The sequence below is a fragment of the Carcharodon carcharias genome, chromosome 6, assembly GCF_017639515.1.
Source record: "Carcharodon carcharias isolate sCarCar2 chromosome 6, sCarCar2.pri, whole genome shotgun sequence".
In the NCBI taxonomy this organism is placed as follows: Eukaryota; Metazoa; Chordata; class Chondrichthyes; order Lamniformes; family Lamnidae; genus Carcharodon; species Carcharodon carcharias.
Window position 1 is genome coordinate 137,921,284 of NC_054472.1, and position 25,945 is coordinate 137,947,228.

Sequence of the window (25,945 nt, forward strand, 5' to 3'; positions counted from 1 at the left end):
TTAGGTGCGACATTCCGTTCTCTCTGGACAAGTTGGTCAATTAATCCAACAAGTGGTTAATTAACAGTCTCGGCCAGATTTTGCTTGTAGGTCCTTTCTTTAAAACAAGCACGTCTTACTTAAAAGTCCAATATGTCCGTAAATAAGTCAGGCAACGGTCTGCTGTCATGACAAATCCACTTCGCAATAACCAATAACAATCTATTAGCATTCCTAGTTAATAATTGCTGTACCAGCATACTAGTTTTTTGTGATTCCTGCACTAGGACACCCAGATGCCTCTGAATCTCAGAGCTCTGCAATCTCTCACCATTTAAATAATAGGCTTCTTTTTTGTTCTTCCTGCCAAAATGGACAATTTCACATTTTACCACAATATACTCCATTTGCCAGGCCTTTGCCCACTAACTTAACCTATCCTATGTCACTTTGTAGCCTCCTTACGTCTCACAACTTACTTTCTGACCTATCATTGTGTCATCAGCAAATTTAGCAACCATGCCATCTGTCCCTTCATCCAAGTCATTTATATAAATTGTAAAAAGTAGAGGCCATAGCACCGATCCCAATTTTTTGATTCAGGACCACGGATACCTAACTAGGCAGTCAACTAGTCATAAGTAATTTTAAGATAGTGTATTAAGTTGATTAAGAAACAACAGTTTAGATATAATACATTAACTAATTAGACAGAAAAAATGCATACGACCCATAACAGCTTGTGATAACAGCATTCCACTCTCTAGTCGAAGTGTTAGGAAACTCTTTCCTCGATCTCTCAATCTTCTTCCTTCTCCTCTGGTCCATCCTTCACCTGAAGAAGACCGCTGCCCAACGAGCACTGCCATCTCGCCAGCACCTCAGCAGTACCTCAGCCTGCTACCACCCTTATGACACCAATGAGGCTGGTAGCTTACTCAGTGTAAATCCCCTGTCTCAATCCTTCAGACAAATAGACACAGGCAGGTACCCAGACTGACAGATTGGTTGCCATCCTTCCCTTGTTTGTCATCCTGCTTGAAGTCAGTTTTAGTTTACCTCATGCTGAGGGTCATATCTTGGTCTTTACTAAACACTTGTGAGATAAGGGCGCCATCTAACAACTCAGGAATGTCAACATGACATCCTAAAATAAGACTGTTTAGAGGTCAAAGTGTTTAGGAAAGAAAATCAATGTTGCTCAGCTAATCCCATAAAATGCATTTAAAACCCATTTATTAAATACCTCAATTTCTTACACCTGTGGCATACCACTCGTTACATCCCACCAACCAGAAAAACCCTTGTACTTAAAAATCCCTTTCTTAACCGAACACTGCCAATTCTCTGCGACCTCTTCCAAAGCTTCATCTTAACCCTGGTGCTTTGGTCTCCTGATTCTGACTTCTTGTGCATTCCCTATCTCAATAAAGGCATGTCCTTGAACTATCTTCTTCTTTCTCTCTGGGACTCCCATGTACCGTGCAAACTCTTGCCCAGCTTTATGAGCCTCCTCAAAACTTAGCTCTTTAACTATACTCTTAGTCATCTCCCCTGACTCAACTATTACTGTCCAGTCTATTTCTCCTGTGTGAAATGCTTTGAGGTATCCACTGCTTTAAAGGTGCAACATAAATATAAGTTCTTGCTGTTGTTTATCAGGATCTGTACCATACCAATAATTGCATTTGGTATTAGGATGCCAGCTCCATGTACAGGTTCTGCTTAGACTGGAACCAGTCATTTTACAACAGCGGCCAAAGCTTTGATACAAGCTTTTAATGATTGATCTCTAAGGATGTAATTTTTGGGACCAAGAAAACCAATGCTTTATTTCCTAAAAGAGTACTAGTGCCAATGAACTAGGGCAGAATTTTCCTTGCCCACAGGTGTCAGACTTCATGGAGGGCATGAGCGAACAATATGGCGGGAAGGCCAAAAACTGGTTTCATGACATTGTCAAACCGGTTTGCAATCATCTGCTCCACCCGTCAATGGCCACTGCATGTCAAGAAATTCATTGTAATACACCTGCATATCATTATAAGCCCAGCTTGCCGGAATCATCCTCCAGCGCTGGATCATCTGGGCATGTCCGCGTGATTGCACGCCAATGTGCTTCACAACTGAACATAAGCGACGTGCACTTGGTGAGCTGCACTTCACTTGGGACTTTGAGGCCTGTTTGCCTACTTTGCTTCAGGCAGCACTTGCGATCATCAGTGCCAAGCTTCACAGGCAGCACCACATCACTTTTCGGGGGCTCATGGGCAGGTCTGTACTTACGAGATGAGCCATAAGGCGGGGGTGTCTTTTCAACTGCTAAGGGTTATGGCTTGCTTGGGGAAGAGGGAGAGGTATCATCAGGCAAGGGAAGAAACTGCAGAGCTATGGCATTACTGGGGAAGGGGGGTATCCCAGGGTGTTTTGGGGGCACATGTTGATCTGTGCAACTGGCCTCAAGAGGGTGAGGGCTGAGGAGGCAGTCTCCAGAAGAGATGAGGTCAGATGGAGATGTGAGGGCACGTGTGAGAGAGTGAGTGGTGATGTTCCTTGAGCTGGCAGTGAGTGAGATGCCAGTGAATGTGTGATGGCCTTGTGAGGTTAGAGTGAAAAGTTGGTTGCCTTACCCTGCTGGCACAGATGAGATTATTCATTTGTTTTCTGCATTGGATGGCCGACCTCTTGTGTGTATTGGCACTGACCACCTTTTCCACCACCTCCCAAGCCGGAGTGATGAGATTGATTGCGGCCGAAATGGGGATAGAGGACATTCTGACATTGCACAGGACACCGTATCCAGAAGATGTCCCAGGAAGGGCTGCACTCTTCTTGACTTTTGGGGCCATGTCTTCACCAGAGCAGTCCTGGGCTACAAGTATTGAGAAGTGTGCATGTGGCTACAGTTTAAACATGGCACCCTGCGTGAGGACGCGGCGAGGTAATGGCATGGCAGGCAAATCGAAGGCCGCCCACCAGCGAGACAATGTGTTTCCTATGGCTACATAATTAGTAAGGCGGAAATGGGGTGATACAGTGCAAACACCCACCATTGTGGCTGGCAGGCAAAACAACATTTTTCCCACCCGTTACGCACTTTGTTCAAATCTAGGATGATTCCACCCTATGACTGTTTGGCTGAGCTCAAAGAATGGCTAATTGCATTCAGTTCAGCCGGCAATATTGATACAACTTGGAGTGGAATGATAACTTTGTTTGATTGACATCTTTATTCCTTTGTAATAACCTGATTTTTCTTTGAAGAGTCTTTTCAATGTCTGTATATTTATTTACACAAGAATCAGAGGTGTGAAGTAAATGATACTATTAATGGCTATGTTTAATTGACAGCCTTATGAGAAGGTAAGACAGGCAATGTATTTCAAAGGGAATGTTGAAAGGCAGTTTTTTTTTAAATTCCTGATTCAGGAATAGGGTTCCTCCATGGTTCACAGCTCCTCTGAGGTACAGTGAACCATTTCTACTAACAAAATATGCCTAGCTCCATCAAAATTGCAAGAGTGTTTGAAACGTTTACCCCCACTTTGGAGCCGTCAAGGGTGGGAGCACTACCCAAGCCCTTATCCCATACTAACAAAAATTGCTGGAAATGGGAATGGGGGCAGGAATCTTAGGGCTGAATTTTCTGGTTGGCGGAGGGGCAGAGTGGGGGCAGGCGCGGACCTGATCACCACTCACAATCGGGTTTGCGCCGCCATTTTATATGGGCGGGCCAATTAAGGCCTGCCCAGCGTACTTCACGACTACCCTGCATAGCGCGAGTGCGCAGGCAGTGGCGGGCGCGCTCACCTGGTCCAGTGGTGACCCAGCGACCTGTATAAAGGAAGGTCCTGGCAGCCTCAGAAAAGCTGCTCGCAATGGCTGGGCGAAGGGCTGTGCAGAGGGGCAATGGAGTTCATGCAAATCCAGAGGCTAGGCCATCGGGGCAGGCCAGGCTGGAGGGTAGCCCTTTGAGGCAGGCCGGGCTGGAGGGTAGGGCTGTGTACCTCTCGCTTATCAGATGACTACCTTGCTGCCCTCCTCGAGGAGGTGGCAGCACGGCGGGAGGTGCTGGTTCCCCAGGATGGGAGGAGGAGGCCCCCCACCCCCAACATGATGAAACGTGCTTGGGAGTAGGCGGCGGAGTAATGAGCTCCGGCCACGTGGTTGCACCTGGATCCAGTATCGCAAGCGCTTCAATGATTTGTTGTGCTCTGGCAGGGTGAGTACCATGTTGGTAAAGTCATTTAACCCAGCAGGACGGCTTAACCCCCTGCTGCCCCGCCCCCCAACACAACCGCCAACCACCCCCCCCCCACCCCCCCCCCCCCCCACTCACCCAAAGTCTGAGTGTAGTGACTGCATTGAATCATTGACAGCATGTGTCCTTTGCTGGGTGGGCCAGCAGATATTGCCCAAGCTGAGGTCAGCTCGCAAGGGTGATGAGGAGATGTGTTTTGCCCCCGCAGCGTGTTACGCTGTGTCCCACATGACTGGTTTGGGGGCAACCTGGAGGAGCTGCACCGAGGCGCTATGCTTGAACTGCAGGAAGTGTCCAAGCCAGGGTGATGACATGCTGGGAGGGAAGCTTCAAGGTGGTGTGGCAACGAACCATTTACTGTGCTCTGCGCTCCATGTGCTTGTGCCTCCTTGCTATGGAAGGATATATCATGTGGTGCCTAATGTAATGTAGGCAGTAGGTGTCTGGGGGAGTGGTTGGGAGGGTGCTTAACAGGCCTAGTATCTTTGCGTGAATGTTCAGCAGCAGCGGGGTGAGGAGGCACTGGAGTCCTGCAATGTCCCACTCTGGTTGGTGTGGGCTGTCTGTGAAGCGAGTCCATGTGCAATTTGCACAAATCAATGCTCGTCTCTCATTTTCAGGAGAAGAATGCTCATAATGCGTCAGAGCGTGCGAGGACTGGCGGTGGCCAGGAGCAGATCGTCAATCTTAGCCAGTTTGAGCAGGAGGCCCTGGATTTGAAGAGGCGCCATGCGCCCAGGTCCGCTGGTGTCGGTGACGCTGGGGTGCCACGGGCAGGTCTATTAGCTCAGCAGTGAGGTCACCATTGTTCTCTCAACAGTCATGGCAGTGCTGAATGTTCAGTGATTGAAGTTTGCAACATGTCTTAACCATTGCTAATGGAAGGATAAGCACATAATGTCCCGGGGGACAGGGATGCACGTTGACATTGTCTCCACGTTAACTATTCCAATGTCCTTGTTCTTCCTTTCAGCATCAGCGGAGCAGGGCTGAGAAGATGAGCAGCAGGGGCCACCTCTCATAGCTGAGGAGTCTGAAGTCTCACCAGCGTCACACCATCTCCACGAGGCAGGCACCAGCGCAGATATTAGCACCTCAGGGGGAATTAGAACATCAGCCAATGTCCCAGGGCTCAGTGGTGAGGTCACTTCATAGTCGCTGGAGGAGCTGGCAGAGACAGAGAGTGCCCATGGCACCAGCAATCAGAGGACTGCAGAGGACCAGGCACACGCTCAGTCGGCGCCTGATGATATGCCTTTGGAGTCATCCGCCAAGCAGCAGGGGCAGGAAATACAGCCGAGTGTGCAGGAGCACCAGGGGAGTGATACATGAGGCCTGGTCTCCATGGTGGAGGAATCTATGTGGATGGTTGCTGAAGCAATGAGCCACATGTCCAAGCGCCATGCATTCTTCATGGAAAGAGTGGCAACTCTTGCGGAGAGGCTCCTCCATGAGACCCGTCAGGGCTTCCTAGGGATGTGCTCTGACCAGCAAGCCCTCACATCGGCATTGCCTCAGCTGGTCATTGCCTGTGTGGGAGATGGTCTGGACATCAACTTTCCTATCTCGTTACCCATCCATCCACGGTGAGCAGGGAGGTCCGAAGCAACCTCACGTCTATGCAGCAGCTGCCAGTTGGCTCTGCAGGCACCTTTCAGGGTGCTCCAGATGACAGTGGCAGCTCCTCCACCCCTCTCCCAGTGACTGTAGCATCCGGTGAGACTTCGACCACTGGGGAGATGCCATCTGTGGAACTGGCAGCTCCCTCCCAGGTGGGGCCAGCACAGCCTCCGTGGGCCAGAGGACAATCGCCAAAGTAATAGAGGCCAACAGGACAGCAGAGTCAGCACGCTGTCTCAGATGCTACTCCCAGTGATGGGGCAGCACCAAGACACAGCATCCGGAAACGAAAACATAAGGCACCTTAGGCACACCACAGAGTTTTTCACTGGTGCTTTTGTGTTGGCCCGAGATGAGGACCTTATGATTTGTTCTGGTTTGTAACACTATTGTCTTTTTTTTTTGCATAAGTTTGTTTGCTTGACACATTAAATTCAGATATGTCACCATGGCTGAGGGTGCCTCTTTTCTTTTGCATGTGGATGGTTTCCAAAAATGTAATGAGTACTTTGTTGGACATTCAGCTTTATTAACAAGGTCCTTAGTTACTGTTCCTAACCTGGCAGATTTTGCACTTAGGCATCGAGTATGGAGCCTACAGCCCAGGCTTGTCCTGGAGGTCCATCTGTGGTGTGCGAGCTGAAGGTTCGTTGGATTAAAGCCTCCTGGGTGTCCCTGCCTCCCTGCAGTATGCCCGGCTCAAAGTCTACCCCCTCAGCATTTCCCTGTGCATGTTATCCACGGACTCACTGCTAGACTCATCGTATGCAGCTGCAGCCACTGCCTCGATATCTTCATCTTCCACTGCGTTCCCCCCTTTCCAGTGCAAGATTGTGGAGAGCGCAGCATGCAACCGTTATCACTGACGTACGATCTGGGGGGTACTGGAGTGCTCCCCCTGCGCAATCCAGGCATCCGAAGCGCATCTTGAGAAGACCGATGGCTCTTTCCACCACAGCCCTTGTGAAGGCGTGGCTCCTATTGTACCGCTGCTCAGCTTCTGTTCTTGGATGGCAGAGAGGCAACCTTCTGAGGTGATAGCCCTTGTCACCCAGCAGCCGTCCATCAAGCTGGGCTGGAGCACTGAAGAGCCCCAGTGCCTGGGAGTGTCTGACGATGTAGCCATCATTGGCGCTGCCTGGATACCTTGCACAGACTTGTAGAATCAGCATCCTGTGATCACACACTATCTGCACGTTCATGGAGTGGAAGCCCTTCCTGTTGACGAAGGCACCGAGGTCACCTGGTGGCGCCTTGATGGCTAGATGTGTACAGTCTATAGCACCCTGGATGCGGGGAAGCCAGTAATGGCCGCAAAGCCTCTGGCTCGCTGTGTCTGGCTTGTCTGGTCCCAATGGAAGTGGATGAAGGTCAATGCACGGCTAAACAGATCGTTTGTAACCTGCTTGACACAAGTGTGCACAGCTGATTGGGAGACACTGCAAAGATCACCCACCGAGCCCTGGAAGGAGTCAGAGGCATAGAATTTGAGGGCAGCTGTGACCTTCAGAGCCACTCTGTGTGTCCACCCACACAGTTAGCAGGGATCTGCACTGATGCAAAGATTGCATGGGCACCAAAAAATCGGCATCAATTGGTGAGTCAAGGGCCTTAAGTGGCCCCTTAATTAGTGGCGGGCGCACTTCAGACATCATCGTGCGCTCGCCCAACAAAATATCACGATAGCGCACAGTTACGTTGGGATGCTCACCCGACGTCACCACACGTTATTTTATGCGCGGACCCGCATGCCAACGAGGAAATTCTGGCCCTCACCTCCATTTTTAAAGGTCTCTCAACTTGACCCAACTCCAAGATAATCTAGGCCATAAACCTAAGTTTTTTTAAAATATAGGGGCACTACATGCTGCCATCAGAATTTCAGCCAACTAATTTATTTAATAACTTTGAAGGAAAGAATATGCATAATTTATTATAAAAATCATAACTTATACCTTAATTTATGAAAGCATCCAAATGAATTTTAATATTACTGACATCTTGTTGCAGGGTCACCCTTGAGCCTAATTCCCTACAAGGAAAGATCCTCCCTCCTACTCTGATTGTCTCCTACACGAATATTAGGATCCAAAATCCAGATCAACAATCTATTCTAGTAAGCATGGTTCTCTCTTTTAGAAAAATTCAAGGATCACGAGATAAATGAGCAAAATGGACCCTCGTTATCACATTGGCCCGATTTTGTGGTCAGCAGAGAAGCGATAACTCTGGTCACTGACCTCAAAGAAAGCTGCCCATTAATATCAATCTGTGGAATGCATTTCATCTTTCCAATGTTAATTTGAATCTGGCACCAAGTCAAGGGGATAGCCAGGCATCCAAAACAGTGATGTCATGAAGCAGGGTAAGCAGCCAAATACATTGACATATTCTCACATGCAGCAAGCCATGAAGTAAAATGCACTAATTATGATCAAGAATGCTGAGCCATATGGAGCTGTATAAAGGGCATATCCAATAAATCCCATTGGTTTTTTGAGGAGCTAACAAACGTTATAGACAGGGGAATTGAGTGGATGTTATTTATTTGGATTCCAGCAAATTTGTTGATAAAGTACCCAATAGAAGGTTGGTCCCCAAGACTTGAAGTGCTTCTGAAATAGATTGACAGTTGGCTGAAACAGGAAGAAAAGGGTGGTCCATGGAACTGGATTAGTGCTAAGCCTGTTGCTATTTTTAATGTGCATAAATAGTTTGGAAGTGAAGGCAGAAACAAAATTCTCCAAATTTATAAAGTAACCAATTTCCTGTAAAGCACTTAGAAATGCCATGTTTTCTTTCCTTCCTTCCTTCCCCAAATTGCTGCTCCCAGATTTTCAGCACCTCCATCCCTGAAATGATTTGTTCCTGGTTTCCCCCTCCAACTCAGTTCTTCTCCCCCTCCCTCAAGCATCACTCCCAAGCTACCTCCTGTCATCACTGTTATGAACAATTCTATACCTGCAGTAGGAATTCCCAATCTCACATCAATTATTTCCAAGTTGTGCAGTGTCATTATTCACAATAGAAGTGGCATCAGGTAGAAGCTTGGGAGCAAGTGTTAGAGGAGGCCCTAGTCCATATTAATTTTGTTCCACAAGCATAAACATGCAAACAGCATTCCCAGAATGCTGGCTGTCCACATCAAACACAAACAGTTGGATTTTGTTTGCTACTAAGGCTTTTAAATTATGAGCAGTTAGATTGTACCAAATTTTGGATTCTGTATTTGATATTTTTCCACATCTCAAACAGGTATCGTTTTCAGTTGAATATGAAATGGACTTGTCTACAGCTTATCAGAACGCAGAAGTAAGTTCCTGTTTGAAAGAATTATCCTAGTATTCTAACAAAAGATTAATCTCAGTAACCAACTGTTTGTTATAGTCATTTAAAATTTAATCATGATTATCACAATTGTTTGTAGTTCACAGTGAACCTCACCATAAATCCACTCTTTGGAGTACAAAATAAAGGTTACTGAAGTAAAAAATTTCAAAGCTGAACAGAACAAGATTTGACCTTCACAGTATATGTGGTTTACAAATTTCTGCAACAGGCTCAAGGTCAGACCACCGTTGTAAACCAATTGAGCTTCCTCTTTTGGATAGTATCCAAAACATTGAGTGAGGCGTTTACTTCTAACCTAACTGTCGCCCTCTGTATTTGTTATCTTTCATCCAATGTTTAGATTCTTCAGAACTTGTGAACACTTAAAAATACCAGTGTGAATTCAACCTGTAGGAACACTTAGGTTTGGGAGCAGTTGGGGGATTAAAAGATTGTAAGGTAACAATGCGACAGGAAGCTGGGTCCAACCTGCCATCTTCTGCATTTAACTGCAGTGCATTAGGCTGTGTGCAACAAACCCTCTCAGTAATAAGAAACTCAGGAGAAACATTTTCACTCAGAGAATGTGAAATTTATTACCACGTGGAGGGTTGAGGTGAATAGCAGTAGTGCAGTTACATAATTATGTGGAAGAAACGAATGGAAGGATATGTTGATAGGATGAGACAAAATAAAGTGGGAGTAGACTCATATGGAGAATAAGCACCAGCATGGACCATTGAGCTGAATAACCTACTCCTGTGCTGTAAAACGTCAGATATGTTAACCACTCAAGTACAATTATACTAAAATGATGTTTGGAATTTAAGTGTCGATGCACAGCATTCCCAGTTCTCACTAGTGAAAGCAAGACAAGAACAAAGCATCAGTTTAGGGGACTTGAAGATATGACAGGGAAAACGTCAATAAGTACTAAAAAGTCATAGTTGCTTTCTTGCTAAATTGTGGGAAAGCCTGTTTTCACAGTAACAATGCTGAGAGGTTAATTTCTCAATTTCAGAGGTTCGTATGTTTTTATGTTTGATCTCTACTTTGGAACTCTGATCTGTCAGATCAGCTTGGGTGCCTGTGGTAATTATGGCTTTATTTGGGGTGTAATATACCTTAAAGAAAAATGTTTGTTAAGGAAGATCACATGATCTTTAGTACACAATAGGAGAGTAGTGCAGGCTAACTCAGTAGTCAGTAGTTAGTAGTTATTAGTTAGTTGTGTAGAGATAGAGTTTGAATTGAAAACACATGAGTAGTTGCTGCTGAGTACCTTGTAAATAAACTTAAAATTTCCACCTAAGAAGTGTCTGCTGATCAACTCTATCAATAGTACCAACTCAGCCACTGCTCACAACAAACTGATGACGAGGATAGAACAAGCTTAACAGAAGAAATCAAGTAAAAAGAAATTGGCACTGTACCTCGACCAGTAATTGTAAATAAAAGTTCAGTTCAAATTGACTAAGTAATTCCCTCTAAAAATGACATAATTCAGAAGAATTGATCTTTTCGATCCAGCCACAGACGATTGGTCTCATTACATTGAACGTCTCATGTTCTTTTTCCAAGCGAGCAAGATTACGGAGGAAGAGAAGAGGTGAGTGATCCTCATATGGGAATAAAACCTACGGCTTGATTCAAAGTTTGACTGTGCCCAGTGCCCCAGATTCAAAAAATTTTGATGAATTTGTAGACCTCGAGAAGGGCCATTATCAACCAAAGCCCTCGGTAACGATTTAAAGTTTCAAGTTTAATTCGAAAATAGAACCCCGGGTGACGACTGTTGCATGCTATGTAGAAAATTTGAAGCAATTAACGAACATTGTGAGTTTGGTACATCTCTAAACAATATGCTCAGAGATTATTTAGTGTGAGGTGTAAATGAGGAAACGGTTCAGAAGAGATTATTGTCCAAAGTAAATTTGGATTTCAAGAAAGTGCTAGAGATAGCACCGGCCATGGAAAGCACAGTAAGAGATTCAAAAGCCATACAGGGAGTGCAAAATGGCGCCATCCTCCACATAGGGTGGGAAACCCCAGACAAAAAGGGCGCAGAAATGCAAGACTCTACCGAGAAACGGGAAACAGCTGCTGAAAAATAAGAAACATTAACTTAGTAGTGAAATCAAAGAATAACTTCAATAAGGTCTCAACAAGCAGTCTTTTAATGATTGGCAGTTTAAAAAAATCGAATGTTATTATTGTCACAGAAATGGACATATAATGAGACAGAAGGATTCAAGCAGGCCTGTAAACATAGGAAGAAACCCAGTGAGATCTACAATGTAGAAAAGCCTGAAACAACAAATTCAGGCATTTACTCATTGTTTAATCTGAAAGTTGGAAAGACAGAACCAATATTTGTAACAGTGAAAGTAAATGGCTGACCTATTTGAATACAGTAATTGGGGTACATATCTTTGGATATCTGAATAATGATGACATCAATTAAATTTAGAAGAAACAGCTACCAAACTAAAAACATACACAGGTAAAGACATTCAAGTCAAAGGCATAAGCAGAGTAACTGCCCATTATGGAAGCCAATCAGCAAAGCTACCAGAGTTGCTATTAACAGGCAGAGCACCAAGCCTCCTAGGGCAAAATTGGCTAAGGAAAATCAGCCTTGAGTGGCCACTGAGATTCCAAAAGGAAGCTGGAAGCACTCTAGTTTTGGAAAAGGAGTGTGTAAGGACTCAACAACCTGAAGAAATGCAGGTTGTCTTAAGCCAAAAAATGGTAGAACAGCAGAAGGAACTCGAAGAGACCATGCTTGATTACAGAGTTTGAGATGAGGTGTGCAACCTTCGAAAGGAGAAAGAAAACCTGCTGAAAGACCTTCACGCACTACAAGATTCTCTCAGGTCAAAGTTTGTACCTCAGGAAAAGTATGAAGAGAAACAGAAAGAATTCAGCACTTCTTTAAATGAACTGAAGAATGAATTGGCAGAGAAGACACAACAGTACTCAATTTTCCAGCAGGCAGCAAACAAGTGCAACAAAGAGATGGAAGAGCTATAGAATCAACTACATAAAGTAAAAGAGGCTTTGGAAGTGAAAGCCACAGAATTTTCTAAGAAGCAGAAAGATGATGACATTTTGGGAGACTCAACCACTGAGTTCAGTCAAGTCGAACTTGCATCTGAGAGAAGCCTGGCCAATAGGGAAGTCAAAAAGAAGGCCGAGATTAAAGTCTGCGCTGGAAAGGAGAAGGCGCGTGTAAAGAAATACTAATAGGACTTTAATACAGGCAGCATACATGTACAATTTCGTACATTGGCCTGGCAATCATATCGCAAAAGCCGATGCCTTTAGTCATTTGCCTTTACAAGAAAATGACGATGACATCCCAGTTCCACAGGAACTTGTCTTACTGTTAAATTCCTTAGATTCCTCACTGGTATGCACTCAACAGATCAGACACAGGACAAGCCGGGACCCAGTCCTATCTCAAGTACAAGAACAAGTGCTTCATGTTTGGCCACAAGAGCCAGTATCTGACAAAATGAAACTATACTTTAACAGAAGACATGAAATAGCAGCCAGGATGGCATCTTATTGTGGGAAGCAAGAGTGATATTACCTCCAAAGGGAAGGGAGCCACTGTTAATTGAACTACACAGCGCACATCCAGGAATATCTCAAATGAAGACCATAGCACGTAGCTACTTATGGTGGCCTGGGATGGATGGTGAAATAGAGAGTTTAGTTAAGAATTGTGTGCAATGTCAGCAACTACGAAAGTTACCATCGACAGCTCTGCTACACCCTTGGGAACAGCCAGGAAGACCATGGGTTTGGTTCCACATTGACTATGTGGGACTTTTCATGGGAACAATGTTTCTGCTCATTGTTGATGTCCACTCAAAATGGATGGACATATATGAGGTGAAGTCACCAATGTCGACTGCTATAATTGAGAAGCTACGTCAGAGTTTTGCCATTATTGGACTACCAGAAATAGTCATTTCTGATAATGGCACGGATTTTACGAGTGCTAAGTTTCAATGGTTTATCAGCCTCAACAGTATCACTCATGTAAAAACTTCACCATGCCACCCTTCCTCAAATGGAATGGCTGAAAGGGTGGTTCTCATGTTCAAGGCAAGCATGAAGAAACTAACTGGAGATTCCTTAGCAACCAAGCTAGCACACTTTCTCTTCCATTATAGGACCACCCCTCACGCAACAACAAGTGTCACACCTGCGGAGTTATTGATGAAACACTGCCTCAGGACGAGATTGAGCTTAATAATGCCAAATTTAGAGGGAAAGATGGCAAGGAGTCAGGGCAGCCAGAAAACTAGATAGGACTGGCATAGTCATGAGAGGAAATTTACCGTGGGAGAAATGGTATACGTGAAGAGCTTTGGAGAAGGACCAAAGTGGTTACCCAGGTGAAATAAATGCAGTGACAGGACCTCTATCTTATCAAATGGAGGTGGAAGGCTGAGTCATACGGAGACATGTGAATCATTTATGGAAGAGAGAAACAGGTCACCAAAGCCAGAATTTGTAGCTCATCAGAGGCCCGCGCGCCCGACCTGAACGAGCATAAAATGATGCGCAATGATGTCGGGCAGGTGAAAAGGCCAAGCAGCCTTTGGATTTTTTAAGAAACCTCATCCACGGGTGCGATGAGGTTTCCAACAGCTATTACAAATTAAATAAAAATTTAAACATTTCATTAATAACATTTCCCTGCTCATGTGGCAGAATCATATGGTTTTTTTAACAATTTAAAATTATTTATTTTTAATTCTTAAAATCTTCATCTTCCTGAGGCAGCTCTGTGCCTCAGGATGCTTTTCCTGCACACACCTGCATGCATGCAAAGTTCCCCGCTCGCCCCCCTCCCCCACTACAGGAGGGATGGGATGAACAGAGAGGTGCAGCTCGGAGGAGGCCAGACTTGGAACACAGGGTGTACATGCAGAGAATAATCTTCCATGACATGTTAGAACACCAGTGTCTCAAGTGGTTCAGAGTCAAGTGTCAGATGGTGGCAGACATTTGCAACTTGCTGGAACAAAACCTACTGCAAAGTGGACCTGGTAGTGTCATGAAGAAATATTAATGTGTATAATATTATTGGAAATTATTTTTAAATTGGACTTGTAGTAGGATCTGTGTCTATGTGTGTGTATATGTGTGTGCTTTAATTGGATTAAAGCCAGCTAGCCTGTATGCTTTGATGTATAGTAATTTGAGATGTTAATTAGATAAATGTAAGGATAGAAGGTAAAGAGTATATTTGCACTTGTTGAATAAACCATTCAAAAGAATGGGTAAAATCCTGCATCTAGCTGGGAGACACCAAGCAATGTGTTTATATTACTAATAAAATTAGTGGAATTAAAGGATTATGGTTAGGAGGGGTAAAATTAAAAATCCTAGTAATACATGGAAATGGAAAATTTACATTCAAAGGGAAAACTTGGTATAAACTGAAATGAATTTGTGTGTAAGGCAGAGGTAAGATCTAACCAGCCTGTAAGCCGTGAACCGTGTCTGCAAAGGAACCTTGTTTTGAATTCATAGGGTCAAATTTGCTTTGCCTAGTGTCTGTTTAATGTCTATGGGTTATTGTTACCTTGGTGAGGATTTACCTGGGAGTGATTAATTTGGGAATTTGTTTAAATGTTATTATGGTACTAATTTGTAGATATGTGTATGTGTTTAAATTTGTTATTAGATTAATAAATGTTTAATCTAGTTTTATATACAAAACCTCTTGAGGCTTGGTGGTTTTATTCCTGAATTCAAAGCTGCATCTCAAACATACCAATAGAAAACAGGTTATGACAGCTGTTCAAGATTCCCTCTGGGATTTAAACAATTCAGCCTTTACCAACTGCTGTGTCATAACAAGTGGCCATACTTTACCAGTGACTGTCAAAGTCACTGCCAAACTCAACTTCTTTGCATTCAGCTCCTTCCAGAGCTCTGCGGAGATGTTTACGGGATATCATAGTGGGTCACCAACAAATACCTAAGACAGGGCAGGATGTTATGTCAAATTTGCCACCAGTGATGTCAGAGTGAGCAGATGCTTGGTTTGTATCTGTAGCTGGATACATGATGCATGGTATTGAGTAAGGAGTGGGATGGAGGGTGGGGCCAATGGGTGAGAAGTGGCAGCACTTTGAGCTGAGCCCCCACTTCCTTGTTCTCTTTGGCCATCATTTCCCTGCTAACAATGAGCTGGAGAGCAATAATCAGCAAAAATATATTACAGTGAGAAAGAAAGACTCTAAGGGAAGGAAGCACCATCCTTGGCTAACTAAGAAAGTTAAAGGTAGTATCAAATTAAAAGAAAAAGCACATAATTCTACAAAGCTGAGTGGCAGGTCAGAAGATTGGACAGAATATAAAGAATATCAAAGAATGGCGAAAAGATTAATAAGGAGGGAGAAATTAGAGTACGAGCGAAAGCTAGCTAGAAATATAAAAACGGATAGTGAGGGTTTCTACAGGTATTTAGAAAGGAAAATAGTAAGTAAAGTGAGCATTAGTCTTCTAGAGAGTGAATCTAAGGAATTAATAATGAAAAAAATAAGGAAATGGTGGATGAACTGAGCAGCTACTTTGCACCTGTCTTCACTGTAGAGCAGACAAATAACATCCCAGAAATAAGTGTGAATCAGGAGGTGAAAGGGAGGGAAGAACTTAAAACAATTGCAATCACCAGGGGAAAAGTATTAAGAGAATTATTAGAACTAAAAGCTGACAAGTTCCCAGATCCTGATGAACCTCATTCTAGAGTCTTAAAATAAGTGGCTGCTGAGATAGTGGTTTTAATTTTCCAAAATTTTGTAGATTCTGGAACGGTCCCATTGGAAAATAGCGAATGTGGCTCCTCTATTTAGGAAAGGAGGGAGACAGAAAGCAGGAAATTACAGGCCAGTTAGTTTTACAAACAAAGTGGATAAAGGAGAACTTGTGGATGTGTAGTACTTAAATTTCCAGAAGGCATTTGACAAGGTGCCACATCAAAGGTTACTGCACAAAATAATAACTCATGGTCAGGAATAACATATGAGCATCAATAAAGGATTGGTTAGCTAAGAGGAAACAGAAAGTAGGAATAAAGGGTCATTTTTGGATTGGTAAGATGTGACGAGTGGAGTGCCACAGGGATCATTGCTGGGGCCTCAACTATTTACAATTTATATCAATGACTTGCATGAAGGGACCAAATGTATGGTTGCTAAATTTGTTGGTGACATAAAGATAGCTAGAAAAGTATGTTGTGAAGAGGACATAGGGAGTCTGCAAAGGGACTTAGATAATTTAAGTGAATGGGCAAAAATTTGGCAGATGGAGTATAATGTGGGAAAATGTGAGAATGTCCACTTTGGCATGAAGAATAAAAAAGCAGCAATATTATTTAAATGGAGAGAGATTGCAGAACTCTGGGTGTCCTGGTACACGAATCACAAAAAAGTTAATATGCAGGTACTGCAAGTGACTTGGAAGGCAAATGGAATGTTGTCGTTTATTGCAAGAGGAATGGAATAAAAAAGTGGGTTTGCTTTGCTACACAAGGCACTGGTGAGGCCACATCTGGTGGACTGTGTCCAGTTTTGGTCTTTTTTTTAAGGAAGGACATAAATGCATTAGAAACAGTTCAGAGAAGGTTCACTCAACTGATACCTGGGATGAGGGGTTTTCTTATGTGGAAAAATTGGACTGGGATTGGGACTGTGCCCATTGGAGTTTAGAGGTGATCTTATTGAAACATATAAGATCCTGAGGGGACTTGACAGGGTGGATGCTGGAAGGACACTTCCTTTTGTGGGGGAGACTAGAACCAGGAGACAGTTTAAAAATAGGGGGTCACCCATTTAAGACGTAGATGAGGAGAACTTTTTCCTCTCAGAGGGTCATGAGCCATTGGAACACTCTTCCCCAGAGAGTGGTAGAGGAAAGGCCATTGAATATTTTTAAGGCAGAGGTAGCTGGATTCTTGACTAACAAGGGAGTCAAAGATTATTAGGGGTAGGCAGAATGTGGAGTTGAGGTCACAATCAGATCACCCATGATCTTATTGAATGGTGAGGCAGGCTCAGTGGCCAAATGGCTTACTCCTTCCCCCAATTCCTATATTCATATGAGCACTTTTCTGCAGATCAGTTGGGCGATGAATGGTGAAGGTTAGGGTATTATGAATCCTATTTAAGGTGACATTCTTAATGTGCAAATCATTGATGAGGATCTGCATATGCTTCTTTGATTGCCATATTTGATGCTCCATGCACAAAGGAATAATTACAAAGACCTGCAACATCATGGCACTCATGCTTGAGACAAACTGCTCTAATTTCTTTGCAGACATAGTGCAGCTGGAACACCTGCCAGTATATTGCAAATTCTTTGCTGCTTCTCCAGAGGTATCCAGTTCAGTGAATCCCCCAGAGGGGCATCATCTGTGTCCCGCTGAGCAGTCCTGCAGTCTCCAACACAAATTCTTCAATTCTGTCCCTGTCTTCATCATCTGCTGTTGCAAGCTTTTGATGTGTGAGTCATCAAGTGAACAGCCAAGCATCTGCCTTACCCACCCCACTGAAGTGTTAATATCTCAGTTGGTCCATGGTCTACATGAGTCCTATGATGGTGTACCTTCAGAACGATGGAGTCATCACATTTCACCTGGTCAACTCCTGCAAGATGCTTGAACGCCCTGTGGGAGATTAAAGACAAGAATTAAAACTACTTTAAGTGATTGTTATTCACATGATCATATTTCACCCACTGTTAACATCAAGTCAACAGGAGTCAGTATTGTAAGCCATGTGACTGTCTGATATTTAAATCTGTCACCAGGCAGGTAGGAGGTCACAATCACCAATAGCAAAGTACACTAAGACTCCACTGATATCCAGTAACTCTTCCTTTGCAGCTGTTGAGAGATAGCTACAGGGTCAGCTCCAGTTCTCTACCTCTCCCTTGTGAACTGTTCTCTCTTCTCCAAGGGAAAGAAGAGACCTATAAGAGAGAGTAATGGCATGAACTGAACCAATAGATGAAGAGTTTTTGTGAGGGTGACCACGAGGGAGAGCCATGACTTTGCATAAAGATGCGACTGGTTGTTAGTGTTGGATGGGTAGATGGGGATGGAATGAAGTGTGTAAACAGTAGGGGATAGGTGCAGCTAAAAGATAAGTTGGTATGAGGAGCAGTATGCCGAAGTAGGCTTGAGAAGGCACAGTTGTGAGGTGATTCACATTGGGACATAGGTAAATGTGCCACTGTACTCACCTTCCCTGCCCTGCTAGGTCATTAAACCACTTTCAGCATTGAATCTAGGAGCATGGCACCGTAGTCCTGCTGCAGACCTCATGGGTAACCTCCAGCTATGCCTTCTTGTTTCACTGGCAGGCTTCTTCCTTTCAGCAGTAGGGAACAATATCTTCCTGTGGATCCTAACAGCCTACAGCATAACATCCATGATGGAGTCACTTAAACAAGGGACAACTTTTGAGCATGTGTAGTCCATTTGTTCAGTTGTTGCTTTCATCTCAACTCCAGAATCCTTCAAATTGCATGTTTGTATTGTCCCTTTAAATTGAAGTTGAACTCAACTCATGCAGGTCATCACCCCTCAGACTAATTGGTCAGGAAACCAGAAATAATATGATAATATAGAGGTTGACTGCACCACATTTACTCCCAGCTCATTGGCAACTTACAATCCATCCCAATTTTTTTAATTGTTGATGATGATGATGATTCCAGTTTTAACCTTGTATAATTCTGGGGTAGCTGCCAGAGTTTAGGATGTATATAGATTTTATCTGAACTTAATCTCTGAAGGTAAGAATATATATTGATTTTATCCTATTTATGAATGTCTCTTTCACAATTTGTTTCCTAATAGCTTATTTATTGTTTCCCATTTAACCTATCTGTTGAGTAGTATAATAAAATGTTTCAGAAAAAAATTGTGCACTTTGTTTGATGCAAATGGCAAACTGCATCTATGATGGTTTGGGCCAATTCTCACAATTAGTACATAATTATTGATGGAAGAGGTAAATATAATTACATGGGGAAGAATTATTTAGCAATATTTATGCTTGAATTACTGTCTAGAAATTAACGTGATGCTGGCACTGTTTCGGAGGTGAATAGTGCTCTACTTCAACATCACAGTTTCTGAAGGCTCACGTGTGTGCACTTTTACATTTGAGTTGCCAGCCAATATACATTTGTACAATTTTAAATTTTTTTATTAAAAGAATATTTAGAAGAGATTGCCATAATGTCAGAATCAGTTGTAAAATGGCTTTTTTTGGTTGCACATAATTCCTGATGAAAGTATCTGGAAAAAAGGTTACTTACAAATGTTTATGTAAGTACCAGGTTTGAGGTTTAATACTTAAAATTTAAGTAATACGGATTTTTGGAAGCTTGTTGGATACTCTTCGATGACTATGGTAATCAGCAGAGCGGCTGCAGTCTTCATGCCATCCATGGAATAAAAGGATTAAAAGAGCAGTTTGTCATTGTATCACCCAGTTCCAAAGAATTACAGAATTGTTACTGCACAGAAGGAGGACATTTGGCCCATCATGTCTGTGCCGGCTCTCCAAATGAACATTATGACTTAGTGCCATTCTCCTGATACCCTTACACATTGTTTTTATTCAAATAGTCATCCAATGCTCTCTTGAATGCCTCAATTGAACCTGCCTCTACCACACTTCCAGGCAGTGCATTCCAGACCTGAAGCACTCGCTGAGTGAAATTTTTTTTCCCACATCACATTTGCTTCTTTTGCCAATCTTTTTAAATCTGTGCCCTCTCGTTCTCAATTCTTTTATGAGTGGAAACAGTTTCTCCCTATCTACTCTATCCAGCCCCCTCATGATTTTGAATACCTCTATCAAATCTCTGCTTAGTCTTCTCCTCTCCAAGAAGAACAGTCCCAACCTCTCCAATCTTTCTTCATAACTGAAGTTTTTCAGCCCTGGAACCATTCTTGTAAACATCTTCTGCAGTCTCTCTCCTTCCTGCAGTGTGACACCAAGAACTGTATGTAGTACTTCAGCTGAGGTCTAACTAGTGTCTTATATAAGTTTAGCATTACCTCCTTGCTCTTGTACTCTATGCCCCTATTAATAAAGCACGGGATACTGTGTGCTTTATTAACTGCTCTCTCCATCTGTCCTGCCATCTTCAATGATACGAACACATGAACCATGACTAGGCCACTTGGTCCCTCAAGCCTTCTCTGCTGATCTGATAGTAACCTCAAATCTGAATCCCACCTACCCCCGATAACCTATCGACGCCTTGCTTACCAAGAAGCTATCTACCTCTGCCTTAAAAATATTCAAAGACTCTACTTCCACCGAATTTTCAGGAAGAGAGTTCCAAAGACTGACAACTCTCTGAGAGAAAAGATTTTGCCTCATCTCCGTTTTAAATGCATGACCCCTAGTTCTAGATCTTCCCACAAGAGGAAACATCATCTCCACATCCACCCTGTCAATGTCCCTCAGGATCTTGTAAGTTTCAATCAAATCACCTCTTACTCTTCTAAACTCCAGTGGATACAAGCCTAGCCTGTCCAACCTTTCTTCGTAAGACAACCCGCCCATCCCAGGTATTAGTCTAGTAAACCTTCTCTGAACTGCTTCCAATGCATTTACATCCTTCCTTAAATAAGGTGAACAATACTGTACATAGTACTCCAGATGTGGTCTCACTAGTGCTCTGTATAACTAAAGCATAACTCCCTACTTTGGTATTCAATTCCCCTCGCAATAGTTGATAACATTCTATTAGCTTTCCCTATTACTTGTTGTACCTACATACTAGCCTTTTGTGATTCATGCACTAAGACACCCCGATCCTTCTCACCATTTAGATAATATGCTTCTCTTTTATTCTTCCAGCCAAAATGGATAATTTGACATTTTCCCACATTATACTCCATTCACCAGATCTTTGCCCATTCACTTAACCTATCTACATCTTGTTGAAGCCACCTTATGTCCTATTCACAACTTACTTTCCTACCTATCATGTCATCAGCAAATTCGGCAACCATCCCATCCGTCCCTTCATCCAAGTCATTTTTATAAATTGTAAACAGTTGAGGTCCCAGCACTGCTCCATAGGATATACCATTCATTACACCTTGCCAACCAGAAAAAGACCCATTTATGCCTACTCTCTGCTTCCTTACCAATATGTTGACTTCTATATCATGAGCTTTTATTTTCCGCAATAACTTTTGATGTGGCACTTAATCAATTGCCTTCTGGAAATCTAAGTACAGTATATCCACTGGGTCCCTTTATCCATGGCACATGTTACTTCCTCAAAGAACTCCAAGAACATGATTTGCCTTTTACAAAACCGTGTTGACGCTGCCTGATTGTCTTGAACTTATCTAAATGCCCTGCTATAGCTCCTTTAATAATAGCTTCTAACATTTTCCCTATGACATATGTTAAGCTAACTGGCCTGTAGTTTTCCTCTTTGCCTCCCTGCCTTTTGGAATAATGGAGTTACATTTGCTATCTTCCAATCAATTGGGACCTTTCCCGAACCTAGAGAGCTTCAGAAAATTAAAACCAATGCATCAACTGTCCTACTAGCCTCTTTTAAGTCCCTAGGATGAAGTCCATTAGGCCCCAGGCACTTAGCAGCCCGCAGCTCCAACAATTTACTCAGTACCACTTCTCTGGTGATTGTAATTTTCCTGAGTTCCTTCCTACCTTCCATTTCGTGATTTATAGCTGCTTCTGGGATGTTACTTATATACTCTATAGTGAAGACTGATGCAAAATATCTGTTCAATTCATCTGCCATTTCCTTGTTCTTCATTATCAGTTCTCTAGACTTACTTTCTATGGACCAACGCTCACTTTGTTAACTCATTTCTTTTTAAAATATTTATAGAAACTCTTACTATCAGTTTTTATATTTCTGGCTAGCTTTCTCTTACACTCTAATTTTTCCCTCCTTATTAATCTTTTAGTCATCCTTTGCTGTTCCAATTATCCTGTCTAATATTCAGGCCTTCCACCTACCTTTGCACAATTATATACTTTTTCTTTAAGTTTGATACTATCTTTAATGTTTCTAGTTTACCATGAATGTCCCTTGGACTTTTTCTTACTCGTTAGAATGTATCTATTCTATGTATCTGAACTATCCCCTTAAAAAATTGCTACTGCATCTCTGTTGACCTACCCCTTAACCTAATTTGCCAATTCACTTCAGCCAATTCTGCTATCATGCCCTCATAATTGTCATTATTTAAGTTTAAAAACATACTCTTGGATCCACTCCTCTCTCCCTCAAACTGAATGTAAAATTCAATCATATTATGGTCACTGCTACCTAGGGGGAGGGGAGGGCCTTCACTATGAGGCCATTAATTAATCCCGTCTCATTGCACAATGCCAGGTTTAGTATAGTCTGCTCTCTGGTTGGCTCCAGAAGACATTGTTCTAAGAAACTATCCCGGAAACTTTCTATGAACTCCTCATCTAGGCTACCTTTGCCCATCTGACTTTTCCAGTCTGTATGTAGATTAAAATCTCCAGTGATTATTGCCATGCCTTTCTGATAAGCTCCCATTATTTCTTCCTTTATGCTCCATCCTACCATTTGGTTACTATTAGGGGGTCTGTACACGACTCCCACAAGTGACTTCTTGCCTTTACCATTTCTCATCTCTACCCAAATCATTTCCAAACCGTGGTTTCCTGAACTTAGGTCATCCCTCTCTTTTTGTGTTAATACAATCATTAACTAACAGAGCCACCCCTCCATCTTTTCCTTGCTTCCAGTCCTTCCTAGATGTCCTATACCCTGTAATATTCAGGTGCAAATCCATGTCCTCCTGTAGCCATGTCTCTATAATGCTTGTCAAATCGTACTGATGTATTTCTGTGTGTGCTCTCAGTTCATCTGTTATGCTTCGAATGTTTTGTGCATTCAGATACAGAGCCTTTAGTTTTATCCTTTTATTCTTTTTGTAACCTCTAGTCTCACCTATTGATTTACTGTTAGATGTCTCCCTTCCTGTCACAGTCTGTTTTTCATTTCCACATAACAATATCTTTCTCTTTTGCTTTGTTTCTACTCTTTGATTTACCACATCTTCCTAAATTTGGACCCTTTCCCCCGCTACTTAGTTTAAAACCCTCTCTACTTACATAGTTATGTGGCTCGCAAGAACACCGGTCCCAGCACAGTTCAGGTATAGACTGTCCCAATGGTACAGATTCTACTTTCCCCAATATTGGTGCCAGTGCCCCTCGAGCTGGAACCCACTTCTCCCAAACCACGCTTTGAGCCACACATTTATCTCCCTAATCTGATTTGTCCTATGCCAATTTGCATGTGGTTCAGGTAATAATCCAGAGACTATGAACTTTGAGGTTCTGCTTATGAATTTGATGCCAAGCGCCTCCTACTGACTATTCAGGACCTCCTTCTTTGTTCTGCCTATGTCGTTGGTACCAACATGGACCATGACAACTGGATCCTGCCCTTCCCACTGTAATTTCCTCTCCAGCCCCAAGCAGATGTCCCAAACCCTGGTACCAGGCAGGCAACACAGCCATCAGGACTCATGCTCTTTGCTGCAGAGAATAGTGTCAATCCCTCTGACTATATTGTCCCCTACTACCTCTACTTTGCTTGTAGCTCCCCCTGCTTGAATGGCTTTCTATACCATGGTGCCATGGCCAGTTAGCTCATCCATCTTGCAACCCCACTGTCATCTAAACAAGCTGAAAAAACCTCAAACTTGTTGAACAATTGCACTTACACTCTTGCCCTCTGGGTCCCCTTACCAGCCTCATTTGCAGTCACACCCTCCTGTCAATGATCACTGACCCCAAATCAGAAGAATCTATCCTAAGGGGCGTGACTGCCTCCTGGAATAACGTGCTCAGGTAACTTTCCCCTCCCTGATATGCAGCAGTGTCTGCAGCTCGGTCTCCAGCTCAATAATTCAGAGCCGAAGTTCCTGCAGCCGCAAACACAGATGTGTTTGCCCTGGATCACTCCAGTATCCAAAAACTCCCACATGCTGTAATCGCAGCACATCACCTGCCCTGCTATCTCCAACTTGTGTTAATTAATTAATAATCGCTAATTAATTACAATTAATAAAACTTACACACCCCAATAGGTTTCGACACAGCCATTAAACTTTAGAATACTGATAAAACAATATAGTACTTACAATACTGATAAAACTAATAAAACCAGTTACTGGTTTACCTGCTCCTTCTGCTGCTCCAAAGTGGAAATCAAATACTCCCCACTCAGCACACATTACTCCTTGCAGTAAATCTTACCTAAAGCATCTCCTCCCCCCAAGCATTGAATTCCCACTTTGAACCAAATTTCCAGGTATACTCACTCAATCTCTGTCTTACTCAGGCCATAGTCTGCACTCACTGACCGTGCACCTCTTACGGACCATCCACTTTAATAGTCCCTTTCTTATATAGAGCTGTGATAAGTCACTCTAGCTTAGCTTCCTACTACAGTAATCAACACCTATTCAGGCACATATTCAGGCAAGGGTTTTCAGGTGATTAACAGTTAACTGCCACTAAGGCTGTTGCCCATTTAACTAGGCTCTTTAACTTACTTAAAGGCTGCTAGTTCTAGGTCAGAATCTGACTCTTACTGTAAAATTGAACTTGAAGAAGATTTACCAGTTGAATTCCCACTTTGAACCAAATTCCCAGATATACTCACTTACTCTCTGTCTCACTCAAGCCAAAGTTCCCCCATACTGACCGTGCGCCTCTTCTGACCTATGATCTTAATGATATATGCACATTTGCGCCCAGGTCCCTTTGCTCCTGCAGTGTTATGATGCAGCAAGCGACGTGTGCCAGGCAGACGCAAATCCAAAAGGGAAACTTGGTTCCATGGTCACAACAGTTTTGCAAGTTATATTTATTACAAGAAGACTGAGTACTGAAATCAGAAGTAATGAGTCAGCTAAGACATTTAACATTAATTTATAAATTAAAATATTTATTAACAAAAGAAAGAATGTCAAACATATATATTAGGTTTCAGTTACTTAGTACTATAGTAAACCACAGAATCACACAGTGCAGAAGAGGCCCTTCGGCCCATTGACTCTGCACTGACACCTGAGAAACACCTGACCTACCGACCTAATCCCATTTACCAGCATTTGGCCCATAGCTTTGAATGTTATGACAGGCCAAATGCTCATCCAGGTACTTTTTAAAGGATGAGAGGCAACCCGCCTCCACCACCCTTCCAGGCAGCGCATTCCAGACCGTCACCACCCTCTGGGTAAAAAAGTTTTTTCTCACATCCCCCCCAAACCTCCTGCCCCTCACCTTGAACTTATGTCCCCTCGTGACTGACCCTTCAACCAAGGGGGACAGCTGCTCCCTATCCACCCTGTCCATGCCCCTCATAATCTTGTACACCTCGATCAGGTCGCCCCTCAGTCTTCTCTGCTCCAAGGAAAACAACCCAAGTCTATCCAACCTCTCCTCATAACTTAAATGCTTCAATCCAGGCAACATTCTGGTGAATCTCTTCTGCACCCCCTCCAATCACATCCTTCCTATAATGTGGCAACCAGAACTGCACACAGTACTCCAGCTGTGGCCTCACCAAGGTTCTATACAACTCCAACATGACCTCCCTACTTTTGTAAACTATGCCTCGATGGATAAAGTCGTGTCCCATATGCCTTTTTCACCACCACAC

General features: G+C 43.2%; 1 protein-coding gene across 1 annotated transcript in view; it reads left to right on the forward strand.

The window, feature by feature from the left end:
* tmem67 (transmembrane protein 67) overlaps positions 1-25,945 on the forward strand; it is a 287,301-nt gene that overhangs the window by 157,501 nt on the left and 103,855 nt on the right. Inside the window, exons 15-16 of the mRNA XM_041189291.1 lie at positions 7,871-7,976; positions 9,116-9,172. Coding sequence (XP_041045225.1) covers positions 7,871-7,976; positions 9,116-9,172 — 163 coding nt within the window. The remainder of the gene's footprint in view (positions 1-7,870; positions 7,977-9,115; positions 9,173-25,945) is intronic.